This window comes from Carassius carassius, chromosome 21 (assembly GCF_963082965.1).
Source record: "Carassius carassius chromosome 21, fCarCar2.1, whole genome shotgun sequence".
NCBI classification, from domain to species: domain Eukaryota; kingdom Metazoa; phylum Chordata; class Actinopteri; order Cypriniformes; family Cyprinidae; genus Carassius; species Carassius carassius.
The window spans coordinates 19,761,716-19,784,118 of NC_081775.1; the positions used below are offsets into that span (position 1 = coordinate 19,761,716).

At 36.5% G+C, this 22,403-nt stretch overlaps 1 protein-coding gene across 3 annotated transcripts in view; it reads right to left on the reverse strand.

Moving 5' to 3' along the window:
- Positions 1–2,941: 2,941 nt before the first annotated feature.
- The window catches only part of LOC132097764 (copine-5-like), a 65,745-nt gene continuing 46,283 nt past the window's right edge, over positions 2,942–22,403 (reverse strand). For all 3 annotated transcript variants that reach the window (XM_059503681.1, XM_059503682.1, XM_059503683.1), the window contains 8 exons: positions 21,540–21,601; positions 15,282–15,328; positions 14,988–15,169; positions 14,017–14,144; positions 11,905–12,007; positions 6,463–6,520; positions 5,877–5,950; positions 2,942–5,367 (listed from right to left, as the gene is read on the reverse strand). In XM_059503681.1, the coding sequence (XP_059359664.1) occupies positions 5,179–5,367; positions 5,877–5,950; positions 6,463–6,520; positions 11,905–12,007; positions 14,017–14,144; positions 14,988–15,169; positions 15,282–15,328; positions 21,540–21,601 (843 nt within the window). In that variant the 3' untranslated portion in view covers positions 2,942–5,178. The remainder of the gene's footprint in view (positions 5,368–5,876; positions 5,951–6,462; positions 6,521–11,904; positions 12,008–14,016; positions 14,145–14,987; positions 15,170–15,281; positions 15,329–21,539; positions 21,602–22,403) is intronic.

Here is a 22,403-nt window from a genome sequence, read left to right on the forward strand (position 1 = left end):
GAAAATGTTCCCTGGTTTCTCTATTTCGGGCTCATGCTTTTCATTGGAGTGACTTTTTGTTTTGTGTTTTAAAAGGCAGGCTAGCTTACGGCATGTTGACAAAGAGCATTAGTGTTTACAGGATGTTGATGACCTGAGACCTGTCTTCCCTTGAGCCATGTGTCTCATAAAGAGACCGACATCTCTAATGAAATGGAGACAGACAACAGACAAAAGCCTGATACTTACAAATAAATCTAGAGATGCTCTCTAATAGCGCTGTTATCAGTACCACTGGCATTTTAACATAATTGGAGCTATGACTCATTATTTCTGCTAAGCCCTTTAACAGCCAAATGCTTAATTTACCAACAACATATTACTTTTTAACTTTAAATAAAACAAAAGACACATGATTGGGGAAAACAATTTCTTTTTGCCCTGACTCACCATTAAATGACTGAGTTCAGCAGCTGTTTTAAAATCTGGTTGTGTGTCAGACATAAAAGTTTTCAAATGAAGTTTGTTGGTGAAAATTATTATAGCCTATGTTCATATTTGAATATTTCTCGGGAGACCATAGCAGTGTCTCAAGCACCGCTTTTAAAGGAGCACTCCACTTGTTTTTGAAAGTAGGCTAATTTCCCAACTCCCCTAGAGTTAAACAGTTGTGTTTTACCGTTTTCGAATCCAGCTGATCTCCGGGTCTGGCGGTAGCACTTTTAGCTTAGCTAAGAGCATTGAATCTGATTAGACCGTTAGCATCTTGCTCAAAAATGACCAAAGAGTTTGTTATTTTCTAGGCCAATATGGCTAGGAACTATACTCTCATTCCGGCATAATAATCAAGGAACTTTGCTGCCACACAATGGGTGCAACAGGCGTAATGATATCACACAGAGCCTGAAAATAGCCCCTATGCCATTGCTGCAACTACACAAACTAGCTGGGGAAAATTTTTTTAGTTGCTGTGTAATATCACTGCACCTGTTGCACCCATGGTACGGCAGCAAAGATCCGTCGGTCTTAGTACACAATATAACTACAGAAGAGTTAAGTTTTAAATAGGAGCGAGATGCTAACGGTCTAATCAGATTCAATGATCTTAGCTAAGCTAAGCTAAAAGTGCTACCACCAGATCTGGAGAATAAAAAAAAATTAGCCTACTTTCAAAAAAAGTGGAGTGTTCCTTTAAAAGTGGTGCTGGAGACACTGCTATGGTCTCCGAGAAATATTCAAATATGAAAATAGGCTATAATAATTTTCACCAACAAACTTGTGTTTATTTGAAAACTTTTATGTCTAATCAGATTCTAATCAGATGCAATGATCTATGCTAAGCTGAGCTAAATGTGTTCTCATGAGGTGGTTCTTTAAATGAATCGTTCAAAATCAAAACAGTTGCCAATGGATTGCTTTTGCTGGTTCTTCACAGCAATTTAAGAAATTAATTTGGCATTAGCACTCAAAACCAATATAGTGGTCTTTGAAGGGACCATCAATCAGTCTGTCAGAATTGTGAGTCTCCATCTCCCCTTGTAACACTGAATAATAGCTTTTGATTTCAAAGGGTTCCACTTATTATAGAGCAGCTGAAGGCCCCAAGAAGCAGGATGGCAATTTAGCAAATGCATTTTTACTATAGAGAGAAAACAAATAAATTTTGTGCAGCAATACATCACCCCCGTCCTTCAATTCAGGTGATGCATCTGATGTATCAGAAGTGAATCTTATTAAATGCTGCAGGTGCTCTTGAGGAAGGAAACACACCAACCGGCTCCAGGGAGCCAACTGATTGGATGGCGAGTTCTCTTCTTGCCACTGTTCGGCAATGACAAAAAGACTTTGATTAAAAGACAAGTCTAAGCAATACTTGTGACTTAGTTAATTCTACCCATCTCTCAACTAGAGTTTATTTTCTATTTGCATCATGACAGTCTATTTTCAACTAAATAAAATGACTAAAATAAATAGCAATCGTTTAGCATTTAGCATCTAGAAAGTAAACGTAATGAACACTGCATAGATTGGAACTTCTGCAGTGTCGGCACACACACACACAAAAAAAAACTAGCTAATTACATTTCATGGTATTTTACCCTTTGAGAAGAGGAAACTCACCCATGTACATCATCTAAACACTGCGGTCAGAGGCTAGTGACTAATCGCTCACAATGAATGTGACATACCCAAAGGAACTAAAGGGAATAGACTTATGTAAATGCACACCTGTCTCTGGAGGGCCCAGTCGTGGCATCTAACATGAGTTAATGAGAAAATCTCTCTGCTCCCCCATTAAAGACTGCTTCAGTTTGTAATAGACTCCAACAGTAACTGATGGATTTATTCATGAAGAAGAAACTCATGCATACAAAAAAAAACTCTCTCTGATTTTCTCGAAAAACGTTGTCATTGTTTTATTCATTGTCATTTTTAAGGCAATCCATTACAAATTTCACACACACCACGGGAATGACAACAGCAATGTTCTATGTTCAGTTTGGAAATAGCTCATCATGCATATCGACTGAGATAAAGAGAGACAAAGAAGACAAAACGAGAGAAAGAAAAGGAATATAGCGAGGATGGGATGCGTCATGCTCTGGATTTCGATTATGAGATGAGCAACAGAGGCTTATAGGCCAGTTCGTCACTGAACCCATCGGCTATTTTGGCACAATCATGCATATCTCACAGAGGGAACGTTGGCACTGGACAAGGGCCACGTCTTTAACACATAATTTACACTTTTTCTTACTATTATCTCTTCGCAATGGTTTTGTAAACTGCTATATGACTTTTATTATAGTGGGATAAAAAAAAATAGTATTTGCAAAATTTACACCATGCCATAAAATTAACCTATTAACATTCTCTGGATCGTGATATACATGTGTTTCAGGATGCCTGTAATTTGTTCTTCGGATTTACAAGCCACCTAGCAGCAATGCACTCATAAATATTAAACAGGATTTAAAAAAAAATGGTTACATTTATGCTAGTAGAAATTTCAGGCTTACATTTGAGAAACAGAATTCAATATTAAAAAAAGCTAAATATAAAGGAGAAACATGAAAAATAATGTTCTTCTCAACAGTCAAAGGACTATTATCTTCTAGTTATTAACTATCCATTAACAATATAAAATGAAGAGTAAATAAGCCTTTAAAATCAATACACCTGTTAACACTCTCAAACAAACCCTTTCACCCAATGCTCCCTTTGTCAGACTTAATCTTCACCTCCTAATTGATTGATGGATCACTTCATTCTCAGTAACTCCAGGTGTGCTAATAACTCTGTAAAAGAAAGTGTGTTTAAACACATTGTCTTGTTATCCGGGAGCAGATTTTGTAGCATCACGACCAGTGGAGATTTGAAAATAAAACTGCAGTTCATCTTCACAGTTCATAATCTACACTAAAATAACAGATACATGTTCTAAAACTAAAACATTGGTACAAGTTTTGACAAACAAGCAAAGATATAAAAATTTAACCGGACAAGGAGAAAATGTATCAAAACTGTGGGTAAGAACAAGTATAAACGGCCCTGCTGTCCAAAAAAAGTCAGTCAGTATTTACTGATACAAACAGATTTGTCTGTGATAGTGATTATGTATTTTCAAAATGGACCTCAGACAAAAGAGGCTGTATGCTAGACAAGAATAAATCTTACAGCTAACATTGTTATGAGATTTAACTGAATATCTTAATCCTATTAAGGTTTTATGTTATCTACATGCGCTTCCTTAGTAATAATACTGCATATTAAATACTGTTTCTAATTTATGTTTGCTATCCATTATTAATGTAAACTTACTGTATGTAAGGCAAGTTTATGAAATTAATTGTGCTCGATGCTTGTTCTGTTATTACGCCAATGCAAAAAAATATTTACAGCTAGAAACAAAACGGCATTATGTTTGCACTGCGAGTAATGCAATTTCAGCTGCATGCAATAAGTCTTTCATCTTTTGAAACCAGTAAAATAATTCCTGTCATGGTGAAGAATAGAAAAGTGTTTTAAACACCAGAGAAAATCCCAGGAATGAGGGAGCTAAGGTTAAGCGTGACAGCAGGTGAGTCAGACAGTGCTATGAGAGAAACAGCAGACGCTGCCTCATCTCCAATCATCTTTAGCAGCGAGCAGCGAGGTATCTCTCATGTTTCCCCTGATGGCTCACATGCGTCTGAGGAGCTGCTGTACAATATCAAGATATTCCGGCTCTGGAGTATTTAGGAATTAGAGGGGCAAATTAAAGTAAATTTGGTGAGCTGATTGTTCCTGAAATTTCAGTCTGTGTACAGTAATGAATCTGAATCTGTGACTTCTGATTAACATTTACAAATGATACAGCTTTAAGAAAATATTTGTGCTTCTCTTAGACTTTTACAGTGGATTTCTCTTAACTAATTTCATCTAAAGTACGTAAATACATTTAATACAATGTATTAATGCCATGAACAATTGTTTTTACCTGGATTTCATGCTTTAGAATAGAAAATCTTGTTTATCATGGCTCTAAAAAGCTATAAATGGGACACTGCAATGGGAAATATAACTTTGTACTAAAAAGACTTTGCCCAAACCACCATAACACAACTATCTACAAATTCTAGAAACAAATCAAACAGTTTCACTAAATTGTAATACTACAGGGTATAATATTTCAAACAACCACCTATAGTTTCACTATTTTTTTTTTAAATCACACTTTCTAGGGGTGCTCTTGTTTGCCTCCTCTGGCAGATACAAGGGAGATTTTCTTAATATAACACACAGTCCCCCTCACATGCTATATGACACACAAGAGTGTTTTTATAGATGTTGAGATGTTAGAGATTTTAAATAAGCAGAAAATTGCATTGCTTGCTCAGATCTTCTCCATATATCCAGCAAAGTTGGACGTATGAATCTGAATGAGACTGATTCAAACTATAAATGTTGGCTAATTCGTGAAGAAATTATGAGGAGGACAGCAACTCACAGATCAATAAGTACTGTTCTCTTCAGTTCAACCTCCAGAACACAGATAGAGTTTTCAATTTCTCCTGTGTATGAGATCAAAAAACCGGGAATTGAAACCATCCGCTCTCCTAGACGCCTCCCACTGAATCAGTTGTATTGGATTTTAAACGAGATCCAAATTGGAGGTGACATAACATCGCCTGTTTTCTTTCAGCAGGCTGGGTAAACTCATACGGTGGGGGTTGGGCTGAGCCCAGGTGGGCTGTAGTCTGGTGGTGTCTGGTTGGGCTTGATGCCCCTTGACTTCATATATAAAATTAACTGATCCGGGATCTCGGCCAGGACATCCTTGGCAAGCCGTGCCATGCTCAGGACATGGTTTCCTGTCCTATCCATGTAGTCTCTGAATGGTACGAACTGCAGGCAGAGATAAGATTAAAAAGCAGTTAGCTATAGTGGTTTAATTTATTCCCTGAATAATTTTCATGTTTTTTTTTTCAAGTCTAAGTAACTGAAATACCCATGTAAACAATGTAACCCAGTTGTTCCTCACACACACACAAAAAAAATACTCTGGATTCTTTCATTATTTATAGGCTGTACAAGCGTTGTTGTTTTTGTTGTAAGCTTATTTTTTTCATGTGTGATGTTGCAGTGTACTTTGAATCTGAGATGTCTGTAAATGTAGGTCACCTAAAGTTATTCCTTAAGAAACTTCTCCAAAGAGTTATATTACTTTGACTCTGCTTTTGCTGAGAATTGCATATATTACATTCCCAACCGAAACAGTGATTATGAACGAATCAGAACTATCAGAACAATCCTGAATTACTGACCACTTTTCACCACCAAATATTGTGTGTGTGTGTGTGTGTGTGTGTAAACATATGAATTCCTACATATATAAATATATAGTACATATGTACCTGTACAATATCCCTCTCCGCCAGCTTTCCTCTTGAGGATATTCTTACATCATCGCCGTCCAGTTCAACCATGGCTAAAAAGTGAGATCATCATGTTATCTGCCCTCCAGCCAATAAAACAATCTGGAGCCTTTCGCCCCAGCATGACACCAACATTTACCTCTTTGCTGGAACATTATGAAAATCCAAACACAAATACTAATAGCAGATGGTGAGACATGCTAATTATATTGAACAGCTGTGAGATCTGCGTGTTGACATCTGTTTATCAGTCCAAAAACCTTACCAATTAGGTGACTTCTCATCAAGAAACTCTACTTTATGGGAATGCAAACTGTGGAGTTGCATTTATGCATTCAAGTTTTAAACCTCCATGTGGGAATACTATTATTAGCTGAGATAATAGTTAAAAAACAGTAAGGAAGATGCTGAGTACAAACAGGCAATAAAGGTTTATGTAGAACATTTTCTTCTTGTGTTTGCAATACATTAAATATAGTAAGAGTAAATAAAGAGAAAAGAAAATGGAGAATATAGTAGAAGAGATGTAAAGGTGAAACGAAATAACAATAGTTTCATGTCTTACCGTCAAACTCAGCTTGGCCAACTCCAACAATAATAATGGACATAGGTAGTTTTGCTGCCTGAGAAAAGAAAACAGAGAAGATAAATTCTACTTCATGATGAACAGTTTACATACTCAGATACGATCCTAAAATTACTGTTTGATTATTCAGAATTCAAAATTTCTGTTAAGATCATTCAGATTTACTGTAATGTACTGACCTATTCGACACCGAACAGTACAGAAAAAAAAAAAAGAAGAAAAAACATCGGAACAACATTATATCTTGCACTTGTATTGGCTTAGTATCATTACAGTCATGGACAAAAATATCGGCACCCTTTGTAAATATGATCAAAGAGGGATATGAAAATTAATCTGCATTGTTAATCCTTTTGATCTTTTATTTAAAAAATGCACAAAAATGTATCCTTTCATTGGATAATAAGAATTTAAAATTGGGGAAATGTCATTATGAAATAAAGGTTTTTCTCAAATACTCGTTGGACATAATTATTGGCATCCCTAGAAATTCTTATGAGTAAAATATCTCTGAAGTATATTCCCATTCATATTCACAATTTTCAGCACTCCAGCATGATTATAAACATGAAATTATCCAGCCATGGCTTTCTGTTTCACAGAAATATAAGGAGGACGGAACACAAAGCCCAATTTCCCTTAATCATCCATCAAAATAAGAAAAACCAAAGAATATATTACTGATGTGCAGCAAAAGATAATTGAGCTTTACAAATTAGTGAAGAGGCTTTAAGAAAAGAGCTAGAGCAGTGAAAATTCCCATTTCCACCATCAGGTCAATAATTAAGAATGTTATGAAACTGCCTGAAAAAGGACATGTGTCTATATCATCCTAATGCAGAGTGAGGAGGAGAGTTTGAGTTGCTAAAGACTCTCCAAGGATCACAGTTGAAGAATTGCAGTCTCAGGTTCAGAAAACCTTAAAAGAATTGTCAAACAGAACCTACATCACCACATGTTGTTTGGGAGGGTTTCAAGAAAAATTCTCCTAGCTCATCCAAAAACAAACTAAAGCATATTCAGTTATCAGACATGACTGGAACTTCAAATAGGACTGGCTTCTATGGTGAGATGAAACTAAAAAAAATAGCTTTTTAGCAGCAAACACTCAAGATGGGTTTGGTGCACACAGAGATAAAAAGTACCCCTTGTGTACAATGAAATATACAATTGTATTTTTGATGTTGTTGGCCAATATTTCTGCTGGAGGTCCTGGACATCTTGTTTAGACACATGGCATCATGGATTCTATCAAATACCAACAGATAAAAAATCAGTAAGTGACTGACTCTGTTAGAAATCTTATAATGGGCCATGTTTGGATCTTCCAACTGTACAATAACCCAAACACAAACCTCAAAAACAACACAGAAATGGGTCACTGAGCTCAAAACCAAGCTTCTGCTATAGCCATTCCAGTCCTCTGACCTGAACCCTATAGAAAATGAGAGGAGTGAACTGAAGAGAAGAAGCACCAACATGGAGCTGGGAATCTAAAGGGTCTGGAGAGATTTTGGATAAAGGAATTGTCTCTGATCTCTTGTCAGGTGTTCTCTAACCTCATCAGGCATTATAGGAGAAAATTTAGACCTGTTAAACTGGCAAATGGAGGTTTCAAAAAGTATTGAATAAAAGGGTGCCGTTAATTGTGGCCAATGTGCATTAGAGAAAAACATTTATTTCATAATGATATTTCACCCCATTTTAAATTCTTATTATCGAATGAAAGGATCATTTTTTGTGAATTTCTTAAATAAAAGATCAAAAGGATTAACAATGCAGATGAATTTTCACAGCCTTCTTTGACCGTATTTACCAAGGGTGCCAATATTTTTGGCCACAATTGTATATTACAGTTATTTTACTGAATCATTTAGCTGTTTTACAGTCTAATAAGAATCTAATATTAATCAAAAAACAAAAACTCTCCTTATGTAAAATATAATAATTTTGGGGTCAAATACAGTTTTATACATTTAATACACAGCTTGTGATAGCAGTAACAAAAGAAAACGAGTTGTCTATTTCCGAACATGTTAAGCCAGTCAGGTTTGAAAGAGCGCTGGGACTTTGACTGTGATGGCTTGAAAAGAATATTTTGACAGCGTGATTTTTTTAACATACAGTGAGGTGAAAGCCATGCATTATTCAGAGCCCTCCTGGATCAACATTCTCTCTCCTTGCTAACTGTCCCTGTTCCTGATATGATGCCTGACTGACAGGTCGAATCCCATTTATCACAGAAGTAAAGAGTGAGCTAGCTCAGAGGCTGCTTACCAGTGACAGCGGATAACCAGAAAACCACAGGATATTCAGAGAAACAAAACTCACTTTCTCCCCAAAGAGACTTCCGGTGGTTTGAAATGAAAAATAATTGCATATAATGCATCACACATGATCCCAGCTGAAAAAGGCTAAATACAGGAAATACATACAAGAGGAAACATGATTTCTATGAAATGTAATCTGAATAGATTATAATGAAATATACCTTTAATATATCAAATATATAAAGAGAGAAATATTAAAGGCTCCTGAGGGTCTGAATTTTAAAAGAGCTCCCCCAGAGGGCCCGTGAAAGCCTGTTGAGAGGAATGAATAATTTGTCGAATAAAGCTGACTGGACACACACCCTCAGTCACACTGATAAGTTTGCGGGCTATAATGGAGTTAGAATTGGAATTTCACCGGGGGCCACACAAAAGCACATCACACTAGATGAAAAAGAGCCACACATACACACACACACACACACACACAGCACAAACAAACAAACCCTAAACTGTGGGACCTGGAAAACTACTCAAACCAAACGAGTGATTTAGATCATTAATTACCACGATTCACCGATCGATTTCTTCAATAACCCTTGAGCTTTATGTGGGAAACCAAAAGATGGACTCTATAAATTGTCAGGCAGAATCAGCTAACTACTTCTTTTAGAATTTCAAACCTATAATGGAGATTAATATGAATAAATGAAATATATTTATAGTAGTTTTCACTGTATGTTTCTTTGTTTCTGACTCTGCTTTACTAGCATTCAGTGAGGTTTTGTTTGTTTAAAGAATAACATATTAATTGGTACATGTTTGTGTGAACGTGCTGCGCTCCTTATGTGAAGTCTGTGAAGTCTAATAATCGCTGTCAACAAGCCTTTTTGCAAAATGGAAATACTTGCTTGACTTTTTAATATTTACAGATAAGGGAAAAAAAGACAAACGTAATGAGGTGAGGAAAACATGTCTCGAATTCATTAACAGCACACACAACTTACAGGAGGGAAAGTTGCTCTGAACTTTTCACGTGAGATTGTAACAGCAAGGTATATGAACATTAACAGCATTTTTCTATATTTCTTATACATGTTTAGTATGAATACCTTTATACCCATAATACATAAATGAATACAGGCAATAATTATTTTATCCACTTGTGTTGTGATGGGGATGGTATTGGTCCCAGGCAGTTTTTTGTCTACCAGTCAATCCCTGTCTGTGTGCATTGTGCAGACAGGACATTGAGTGCTTGGTGCCAATGGGCAAGGATTATAAAAACATATTTATGGGGTTGGAAGTAGGTCAGAATTTCCGGAAATGCTCAAGGGGGACAGAGGCGGTCATGTGTTAAAAGAAATAGAGCTGAGAAGATGTGTCTAAACAAACACATTTCACACACACTTCATGAATTCACTGCTCTATTTCCTGTAGGTCTTTCCTTCAAGTGCTTCTCTCGCAATCTCTCTTCCTCACTTGTTTGTTTACTTTCCCTCTCCCTCTTGTTTCTCCCTGTTTTCCTGACTTTTTTCATTTAACAAATACCTCTCTCAGCCATGAAATAAGTACGGATTACTGTGAATTATGTGATGTGACACATTTGCAGCTAGCCTATAATAAACACTGTGAATTACAGTGTTTTTTGTCTGCTGAGCCACATACCTTCTTTAGTGTATTCTAAAGTAGAATATATATAAAAATATATATATACTAAAATGTATTTGAAATACATTTATTTTATGCTAAGTGCTGAAGTCCAATTAAAGATATACTGGAGTAGATTTGATTGTGCTAAAATGGAACTATTGCAAGTACACTTCAGGTACACTTATATTATCCAAAGATTATACAATCTGCATTAATAATGACATTAAAACACATTTTAGGCTAAATTTTAAGAAATGTGTATTGTGCACAAGTAGCACTCCAGGTAAAGTTTAATTAAAATTTTTATACCATTAAGTCTTGAGCGATATTTCATTAAATATGTTAATAAATTTGAACTTCGTATGAAATAAAAGTATTTTGAATATATTCTTTTTTACTAGGGAAGCAACATATTAATTATGTAATAATAAAAAAATAATAAACATATTAATTAACATTAACACAAAAATGAAATTTTGAGGTAGAGACGCTGAAATAATATTTTTTCGTAAAACATACTCCAATAATCCTTGTTTTATTTACATGTTTAAAAAAATTATATATCGTATATACTGTAAACCAAGACAGAAATACTGATTAAAATATTTACAGTGTAGCTGTAGTATATTAGATTTTTGTTTATTAAAACATTTACCCTCAGTTGCTCTATAAGAATACAGATATAAGAGACTTATAAAAAGGTTAAAAAATACCTTTGCTTCTCAAGTTTATTTAAAGATGTTTAGATATTTTTACTGGGAAACGAGACTAAATAATAAATCAAAATGGTAATTTTAGAATTTAGAATTTTTGTTCGAAAAACACCAATGGTCAAAATTATTTCTAACAAAAACCAATGACCATTCAGTCCATGGAATTAACCTACATCTAATTTCAGCTACTTCAGCTAGAATATATATAAGAGGCCAAATCACTGTGAGTGCAGAGAATCAGCAGTCAGAGTGAGAGAGTGATACGAGAAACACTTCAAAATGCTCATTTGAATCTAATCAGTTTAAAAAGACCAACAGAAAAAAGCATAAGAGTGGACTTTCCATAGCGGACTTCAATAAAAATCACTCAAGTCATAAAAACGCATAACGCACATGAAGTGTTCAGTCATTCAAAGTGCATGAACCCGTATCAGTCAATGCAGAAATGTTCCCGTGTGACCGAGATCCAAAGCATCATGGGTAGAGGGTGAAGAAGAGACAGAGCAGCAGGCAAGATCTTAAAAGGAAGGTGTGGCTGTTTTAATAATGTGACTAAACAGTCGCAAATTCCCTTTAAATCCAGTCTGCTGGGTAACCATAGCAACGGAGACAGGCGAATCCCATTAGGTGCAGAGAGGACCTCCGGAAGAACCAAAAAGCACCTTAAGTCTTCTTTGACTTTGCCTGGGGGGCACTTGTGATGCAGTGTTGCACCAGAATATGATGATGTAAACAGTTTTTGAAGAGAGTAGGCGAGAGACAGAGAAAGGTCAAGGATAACTCACATTGACAATGGCTTCTTTAGTCTGAGCCATATCTGATATCACACCGTCAGTGATGATGAGAAGCACAAAGTACTGCGAGCCGTCTTGAACTGCTGCAGCATACCTGTGCACAGTCACAAACAAATACACACACAATCACATTTTCACATTAACAAACATATTAGCAGAAACCGTCATGATCCAAATCACCCAAATGAACCATAACCCAGATATGAAAATCTGTTAATGCTGGTACCGTTGATTGTTTGTTTTAACACTGCGGATGAATAATGAAAGAATGAGCATCCTCAGTGAACACTTAGAATTCAGCGCTGAGCCTCATGCATATATATATTTGCTCTGGGACGTCCCTGTGCTATTGACACAGCTCTTCTGCCTTCATCAAAATCCCATAATGCTCTTTGTGATGCAAAACACTTTACAGAAGCTATGACAGGAGATCTGGTCTCTCGGAGGTCTGCACACGGTCACAGCAACATGAAACAAATACTTTATGCTTGTTAAATCATCATTTTGACAATACGTACAATCACTATTACATAAGCTATAGTGTTCATGAGAACAAAAGCCTGTGTCTGCCTCAGAATACAAAACAGAAGAAGTCAAGTGCGACTTTTTGTAATTATTATTTTATACCTCAGCTACGCAATTGACACTTTATCCCCCGGTTTCACAGACAAGGCTTAAGCCTAGTCCTAGACTAAAATGCAAGTCTGAGTTGTTTCAAATGAAAGAAACTTGTACTGATTGATCTTAAAATATATCAGTGCCTTTGTTTTGTCTAGAGATGCACACCAGTAATGTTTTTTTCTAAGGCATGTTTATAAAAATTACTTAAATGTCCTAATTGAACTATGGCCTAATCCTGGTTTAGGCTAAGCCCTGTCTATGAAACCAGGCCTATAGTTCACAATTGTCACTTTGTTGCACATAATTGTGATATCTCACAATTGTGACTTTCTCAGTTTTCTCTCAATTTCAGCTGTTTCTCATAATCGGGACTTCATAACTCAAAATTTATCACTTTATATTTTATCTCTGTTTCTCAATAGTTTTTTCTCACAGTTGATACTGTTTCTGACAGTTTCAACTGTGTTACACAATTACAATGCTTATATCTCTCGTTACTTTGTTTCTCACAACAGTGACTAAATATTTAATTTGTTTCTCTTTCTCTGTGACATTTGACTATTTCTCACAGATGCGACTTCACATGTCACAATATGGTTTTATTTATTATTTTCATCTGACAGTTATTAGTTTTATTTTTTCCTCTAAGGTGAAAACTGTCCTTCATACATCAATACCCGGGACAACCTGAAGAATATTCAAACAGAAGCAGCACCCTAAACAGTGAGCTTAAATGTAAGGGCACATTAGTGACACTATTAGTAATTAGCATCAACACATTTGTGTGACCAGCATGAACACGATGTGAAATCTGTGTGGGAGAATCTTTCACCCTCAAGCCAAATTCCAGATTGTACAGATTCCTATTGAACTGACTATATTTGGCCTTAACATTCACCAAACAATAGTAAATGTGACTATGATAAAAGATCTCCAAAAGATCATCAGCTGTGTTCTATGAGCCCCTGTTTTTCTAATATTTAAGATGTCGACTCTGGCTATGAAGTTTTAGCCAACAAGTCCCAAAAAATAAACTGTCTGCACACTTGAAATCCTTTAAGCAAATTTAATCACCAAGCTTTCGGTCAAACAGGCATACCCTGAGGATGGTCGTTTGACCGAAAGCTTGGTGATAAAATTTGCTTAAAGGATTTCAAGTGTGCAGACAGTTTATTTTTTTTGATTTTCAGCCTTGTTTGTCTGGCACCTTGGTGATCGTGAGTGCGGTGTAACTCCTTCTTAGCCAACAAGTCCCAAAACATCAGATGAAAATGTCTTTTGTTTTTCCAAAACTGTAAAGGCAAAACTCAAAATAAAGTCTGTCATGACTAACATTTTTGCTTGACTGAGCAAAGAGCATTTAATAGGAGCATTTTCTATTCATTTGAGTGTAGAAATCAATCTCAGCACTGGTTTACACAGGATAAGTTTTCAACTCTGCCAGCATGCTCCTTTGACCAAATGCTGTTGCATTTTTCTTACCTTGCTACATGGTTGATGACAGGAGCAAAATTGGTGGGTCCGTAGAGCTGGACAGTCTTCAGGCTCTCGTGGTAAGCCTCTAGGATACCCTCCATCCCATTGCAGTATGGGTTATCTACATTACCATTCTTCAAAGAGAACACCAGAGATCAGTTAACACTATGCCTCTACTATCAAGGGCAACTCAGCAGACTTATCAGAATATTTTACATTTCTCAAGATATCCGTCATTATTCATTTGAATATAAAACTCTAGAGCATAGAGTATTCATCTGGGTGTCTATGCAATAGAATTTGTGCCACATCAATGAATTTTACTGCGAATCAATTGATTTAAATGGCGATTATGCGTCTCAGGCTGCATACTAAAAACCAATTTTGCACATTCATATTCTTTAAACGTACCATCAAAACTTTCTCTAGTGTGGCGGCCTTAGGGATCTCAGAATCTGTTCGGTATTTTATGATTCATCATTGGATAATTATTCATGCTCTAAGGACAGTGATACTTGAAAAGTGAAGCAGCAAGAATGAAAAGGAATAGTCATGATCCTAAGTTCCAGCACAGGGAAAAAGAGGTGGAAGGAGGAGTACAGTAGCCGACGGAGGACTAAAAGAGAAAGAGCGAGCGAAAACTAATTAGGAGACTCAAAATGCTCGACGAGATGAGGGTTTGGCACACACGCATCATGAATGCTTGGGTAACGTTAATGAGCAGGAGTGTCAGGAGAGCCTTATTTACACATTAAACAGATTTAACCGAGCATTACTAATTACAATATCACCAACATATGTGCAAACAACTAAATAAATACTTCAAAACAACCATACATACCCTCACACATTAAAATTCACAAACCAACATTATTCAGAGTGTCTACAAATCATGGCACGCATTTAGGATACAAACAGAAATGTGCACCAGCTAGCTGTGAAATCCACATAATCTATCATATATAGGTAACAGGTACCAGGGGAAATTCATGGGAAACCCGGCCATCAGGAGGAAGTTTGGCTCCAAAGCCCAATGCAGGAAACATCTTATCGCTGTCATAGTCCTGAATGATCTCGCCCACGGCCTTCAACGCCATGGCATACGCGTTCATCTGATAGGGGTTCATGTAATGCAGGGAGGTAGACTGAGAAGGGTTCCCTAGAGTTTAAAGAGAGAGACAAATCATAAATTAAGGCAAAATCAGATTCTGATCTGTTGGTCAACAGCATAGAGAACCAATCCAATCAACACTGAAAAAAGCAATCCTTACCATTGGATGCAGTGAAATCAATGGCCACTGTGAAATGGATCTGAGTGCTAGAGAGAGAGAAAGAGGAGAACATAAGAAATACAAATGAAAGAATTTCAATATAAGCCAACATTTTCACACATTACAGATGTGAGAACCTGACGGTGAGGCTTAACAAAGGTGATAGATCCTGATTCACCCCAAACTGTGGCACAGATCACATTTCCAGCTTGAAAACACTCCAATGTTTCCACTCCCGCTGTTCGAGAGGTTGGTGTAATTACCATCCCCAGCCCTGCACTGTCGTCTCTCTCACCTGACAGGCAGACAGCCAACCACCCGCTCAGCAGCCAGACGTTCCTCACAATCAACTCTGCCTTGTGGGCAGATCCAACATCTATATAAACCCACTTCTTGTTCCTCATTTTTTTAGGGCAACAGTGAAACTGGTCTCAGAACAGCAGTCGAGGAAGAATTCCACATACAAAACCGCCAAACATCACAGATTTGCTCACAGCTCCTATGTTCCTATACGGAAACCAGTGGGAACTCCAGTTTAGTTCTGGATTACTGATGCTTATCGTGCAGAGAGACTGGCTGGAGGACAGTACATTCACTAGACACAGTATGGAGCCAGTGATTACCCACTGATTCTGATAGCTAGGGTTCAATGGGCATCAGAGCACAGTGCATCTTTTAAATAACAGCCCTTTGGATTACAATTTCGTTCAAGCAATCCAAAGAAGAAATTTTATAATGTATATCAGTGTATTATATACAGTGGAGTCCAAAACCTACAAGTAAAAATGGCATATTTTTTACATTTTATTTGTCATTTAATAACTTATTAGTCACAAAATATTTATTAGTATTATTATTTTTCATTTTCACTTTTTCAGTTTATTCCAGGTTCAAGTTACTGTAAATTTCACTGGAATTAAAGCAATGCTCCCATGACACATAAATAAATAAACAAATAAGTAAAAATGTCCCAGTTCTGTTTTCCCTAAACTTTCCTGTTAGTTTTCTACTATCGTATCTCAATACAATGTAAAAAGAAATAATAAAAAATAAATGAATACAAATAAATAAGCATAAACACGTAAGCATACAAAGGTCCAAATATTTTGTCTCACTCAGAAAGCATTATTCTTTGTAAAACTGCTTTGGTACAATATCTATTGTGAAAATATGTGAAAATCTTGTTAATACTGGCATTTTTAAATGGCCATGACACATTGAATTGAATAACCAACATTTTTGTTTAGTTTGCTTTTGTTTTTCTCTTTATCTCCCTTTAAATGAACAGAAAGCACTGTGCTCACAGAAAACAATCTGAACACCTGCACAATGGAACTGATTATACGAGGACAAACACGTTTTTCTGCTGCTGATGGGAGTACAGAACCCTTGTACAGCTAACCTCTGAAGCACTGAAAAATATCATAATGACATCTAACCTCTGAATCTCAATGGCTTTCCCCTTTCAGCATGAACTCTGTGCTCTCAGTGCAAATGAGAAGTGAGCTCTGGACGAGAATGTCGGAAAGCATGGAGTCTGAAGTCAGTGAATATTTATGAAACATTTGGACACACACAAAGACACCATCCTCTGATGCGAGTGGGTAAAACGCAAAAACGAAATGGGGAAAAAAACATTTCAAAGAAGGCCCTGATCAACATGCGTCTACAGCTGTCATTCAAACACAACCCCTGCAGTGAGATGTTTTCCTAAGAGCTGATTCATCAGTGATGGGTCAGCAAAAAAATCCAATGATTCGGGCCAAATCATATTCATATGCAACACAGGGGTATTGTGTTTATGCAAAGACCTTGGTTGAGGACCAAAAAACTGAATCCTTTTTACAAGCCTTTATTATTATTATTATTTAACACAGCACAATATAAACAGGAAGGGGGGGGGGGGGGGTGCAGCACAATAGTGATTAACAAGCACTATTTATGCTCTTTTATCTTCATTTCTTTTTTCCAGTCTATCTCAAGTTTTGTTTTGTTTTTTGATTATCACTGATATCTCCGGGCACAAAGCTGGGGCTGGTGCATTAATCTGCATTATACCGGGAACCTCAACAGCTCCTTTAGTGGAGACAAGAAGCCTCCGAGAGCTTTTGGACCGGAGCTTTTATATGAAGAACATTTATCTTAATGCTGGAATTCTGAATGTCATCTATAGGAGTGAAAAAACCCTAGCTAGACTAGAATGATATAGAATGATGGGATTGTGACTGTCACATTAGCAACAGTGCAGACAGATGTGTTTTACATTTATGATAAATTAACACTTTTGATCCAATGAATGCAAAAAGCACTGACAGATTATTTTATATAAATATATTTTGTAAATGTACTAATGTGTAACTTGATCCATGAACTCGTACATCTCTGCAATGCGGTAGTTTTGTATTTCCTCGCTTTATGGTTATGAGTGTCTTGTGTCTTTCTAAAGCTAGATTCCCCTCATGAGTTCTTCAATGACATTTTACACAATACACTCTGGCCCAGGATGAAGTGCAATCTGATGACTTAAAGAGACCTCTAAAGATCTAATCACCTAAAAAAAAGTGCTTTGCTAAGATTAGTTGAAAAAAAAATTTTTTCATTTCATTTTCATTTCCATGAAAAGGTACTTGTGTCTCTTTCTACTGTATCTCCCACTGGAAATGAATCACAAATCTAATCTTAACGATTTCACTTCACTTCAATGGAGACTGTTTCTCAGGTTTCACTCCTAAGAAAAAGTCCCCATAATCGTTTCCTTTAAGGGTTTCAGAGGAGATCTCAACAATATCACAATGTTCAGTTTAACTGCTCAATAGTCAAAGATTTCTCAACAAATTCTTCCTAAACTAAATAATCTGAGCTATACTACTCTAAAATTGAATCTGTTTTACTTCTAAGTTTGTCAACAATCATCTCATTTGTGTCTAGATATAAAAATCTGTTTAATAAGACTGTTAAACATTCTTTTAAATATTTTTCTATGAATAAATGTTGAGCCTAATGTAAATGTGATTAACAAGTCCAGACAGAAGTTCTTCCATGCAGTCCGTTTCTTTTCAAAAACATGATTAAACATTTAATAAGGTCCTCAGAAAAAGGTTTTAAATTTTACATTAACTCTGAGAGCTACCTTTATGACCTGCACTATAATTAACTTCTCTCTTAAGACATGATTCTTTCACTCATTCGCAGCAGTAAAAAGAGAATCCATCTCACTCTCTGAACCAGGATATGATGATTTAAGAACGAAATAGGGTTATATATTCAGTAGTTCTCTTTGTAAAGAGGAAAGTGAATGAAACATGTAGCAATGGGAAATTCATACAAAGGTCTGCTTTCAGCGTCAATATTAAAGGTCAGAGTCTGATGGAGAAAAATAATAAAGGTGAAAACCTGACAGAAAGCAGTTTGAGTGTGGACAGAGTGATCGGTGTCGGTGTGAACTGAACGTGGCACACAGGGCGATATCAGAGAGATATAGATTACTCCAGTGTGAAAGGTCAGCCATGTCTTTGGATAGTCACAGATCATAGACTGTTTACGTTCTCACTTGCTTTAATATTCTGCATCTCTGTTTTTTTTTATTTTTAGGCCTTTGCCACATTTATTTTAATAAACCCCACACTCTCAGGTGCAAAAGCTGTCACTAGAGTGATACCTTTGAAAAAGCACACCTTTGTACCTTATTTATCCCCGAAGCATACATATTAGTGCATAAATGGTCCATTTTGAAAACATTTAGATTTTTGATTTTTTTTTTTTACTTTTCTTGAGAGTGTAGATACATGATAATAAAATATATTAAATCACCAACCTCTTTAACTGTAAAACACTTAATACTGAGGTTTAAACATTACAGTGGTCCCCGTGAGCGGTCCCCCCCGGAGGGAGGGGAGGGGGAGTAGAGCGCAGTCTCGAGGGTACCCCCTGGCCTGCGAGGGGCGATGGGGGTATGTGACGAGTGGGGCGGGGCCGAGGGATGTGGGAACACGAGTGAGGCCGGTGGAGTGATTGGGAAATCCACTACACCTGCGACCCACCACCGGTCTTGAGTCCCACAGAGGAGATGGAAGGATATAAAACTGGAGCGACGACAGGTAAATAAATCTAAACAGCCTTAAGATAGAGTACCATTCAAAATTTTGGGGACACCAAATTTTTTTTTTCATAAAGAAATAATACTAATATTCAGCAGGGATGCATTAATTTGATCACAAGTGAAAGTAAAGACATTTATAATGTTACAAAAGATTTTTTACTTCTGTTATTTTGACATTTCTATTCATCAAATGTATCAAAAATGTATCACAGTTTTTACAAATCTGCAAAACATGTTTCTTGAGCAGTAAATCAGCTTATTAGAATGATTTCTGAAGGATCATGTGACACTGAAGACTGGAGGAATGATGCTGAAATTTCAGCTTTGACATCCCAGGAATAAATTACATTATAAAATATATTAAAACAGAAAACAATTGTTTTTAATTGTTAAAATCTGACAGTTTTTAATGTTTATTTATCAAATAAATGCAGCTTTGGTGAGGTGTTTTACACGTAATCCTCACAACTGTTTGTTGGTTTTATGTTTAAAACAAGGGGAAAAAACTATTTGGCAATGCTTGCCAACAGGTAGCTGAACAATTGTGTTTTGAGGTACCACAGCACAAGATATTGAGACAAAAACAGTAAAACAGTAATTGTACTAACCACCCAGACCACAACACCAAAGTCAAGTCCAGAGCTAGAAACGTTGTTGCTCCCTCTCTCAATCTCTTAAACAGCACAGCCTGACTGACAGACAGAGTGAGAGATACTGGGTGATATCTGTCTCCAGCAGGATGAGACACACTAGTATCTTTAGCTGTGGGACAGGAACCATGGCAGGAACTTATCAATATTGGATCACAAAAGGGTGGAGAGAGCAGAACATTCAAGCCACTAAGCACAGTTATCGGATTAATTGCTTGCTGTTGCAGTCACACATTACAGCTGATAAAGCAGGTGAATCTGATTTTATGATGATTGTTGAATCTTATCCATGAACCATTCAAAGAGAGCCAGGCATCACTCACTCAAAACAACAGACAGGTTGCAAACCAGTTTTCTTACTTTAACCAACTACTGTCTAATAAGTCAATGAAGATATAAAATATGAAGATTCCTCCAACTGTATCACAATAATGATCTAGAACAAATTTAAGAAAGCTTTAGAAACATCACGGCAAATGCTTAATAAAAACAATCCTGGCTTCTCTGTAAACCCCTCCAAAAATTATATTATTTAACAATTAAAATGACTTTATTAATATAAATAGACGTACATGCTAGCACTCAAATGTTTATGGTTGATAGAAGTCTTATTCTCAACAAGGTTGCAATTATCTAAATACATGTTTATAAAAAAAAAAGGTTGCAATTATCTGATCAAAAGTACTGTTAAAACAGTAATATTAAAATGTAACAACTGAAAGTAGCTTATTTCTATTTTAACATTTTTGAAAATGTAATTTATTCCCGTGACAGCCAGGATGAATTATCAGCAGCCAATGTGTCTCATGATCTTGAAGAAATCATTCTGATACTCTGATTTGGTTCTCAAGAAACATGTTGAAAACCGTTGTGCTACTTTATATTTTAAGATTCTTTCATGAATAGAAAGTTGAAAAGAACATATAAAAAAATATATTTTAACCAGTTTAAACTGATTTGAATGAAGTATCTTAACAGGCAGGATTCGGAAATGCTCTGATGTCTTCCTACCTCCTGATACTGCCTGTCAGTGCAGCATTTTTCAGGTTTAGGAAGCAGGCTTTATGTCAGAGATAACAGACACAGAGTGGACAGCAGGTCATACTTCCTAATGCCAGACATATTAATGGATCACACCACAATATTAGGTCGACGGCTCGGAGATGTCTTCCACACTACTGGCATCCGTGCACAAGGCCAGCCTTTCATCAGTGTAAACTGAATGCTGATTACAGTAGCTGCGACAATAGCTGTGTTTGTTGTTCTAGTTTAACATTTAAGGGGTTACACAGGTCTTGTTTACCGGAGCTCCTTCCCAAAGCTGTTTGACGCCATTACTGTGATAACATCCTGATGGCTTCATCAAGATTCTGACCTTTACATCCGCTGAGAATGTTTACCAAAATTACATGTTGTGACACTGTGATTTCAGAAGAATTTTAGAAAAGTCTAAATACTGCTCAGTACATACGCTTACATGAGGGTGATAGTGTGTATATTCGTCCGTACCCTGCTTTGATGTAGTCCAGGAACGTGTGTTCGGCCTCCACCGAGAATGAAAGCAGTGTCACCTGGGTGATTGAGCAACAAAGAACAGCATATGATCACAAACCACATCTGCAACGAAACAATCCATCATGGCATTATGCAAAGACTCTTCTCTCAGCTGTCAAGGCCACACAGTCTTTTTCATTAGTACTGTCATTAGACAACCAGAATCTTTCCATGTTGGGAGGAAGACAGGTGATGGACTATTCATTTGAGTTTTGATTACAATTTCAAAGCCAATTCATGGCAGTCAATGCAGAGTGTCTTTGTGGATCATCAATCACTGTTATCAACCCGGACCTCCAATATTACTTCCTCACTGCTCACCTTATCAGAGGATGAAACAGAAAGCACTATTCAGTCAGGGGACTTGGATCTCAGATTCTCAAGTAATTTATCTGAATAATATCCAGACGTTCAGAGTCTTTGTGGAATACAGCTGGACAAAACTAATCTATGTAAGAATGCAGTGAATGCAATGCATAAAGCTCTTTGTTTTCAGTGTTTTTGTCTAGTTTTCTAGTAAAAAAGATATAAACATCCTGGAAACAGGACAAAATTCACTTGAGATGCAAAATTGTTCTGTTATTGTTAACTAAAACTGAGATCGACAATAATTCTGAAATAAAACAGATAAATTATATACATTAGATGGAAAATTTTAAACCACTGGCAACTAACTGAAATCTAAAGATTTACAAAAATTAGAGCTTGTGTGTGTGTGTGTGTGTGTGTGTGTGTATATATATATATATATATATAAAAACACTGAAAGCTAATTTTAAAATGTTAATAAATCTAGAAATAATACTGTGGCGAGTGGGG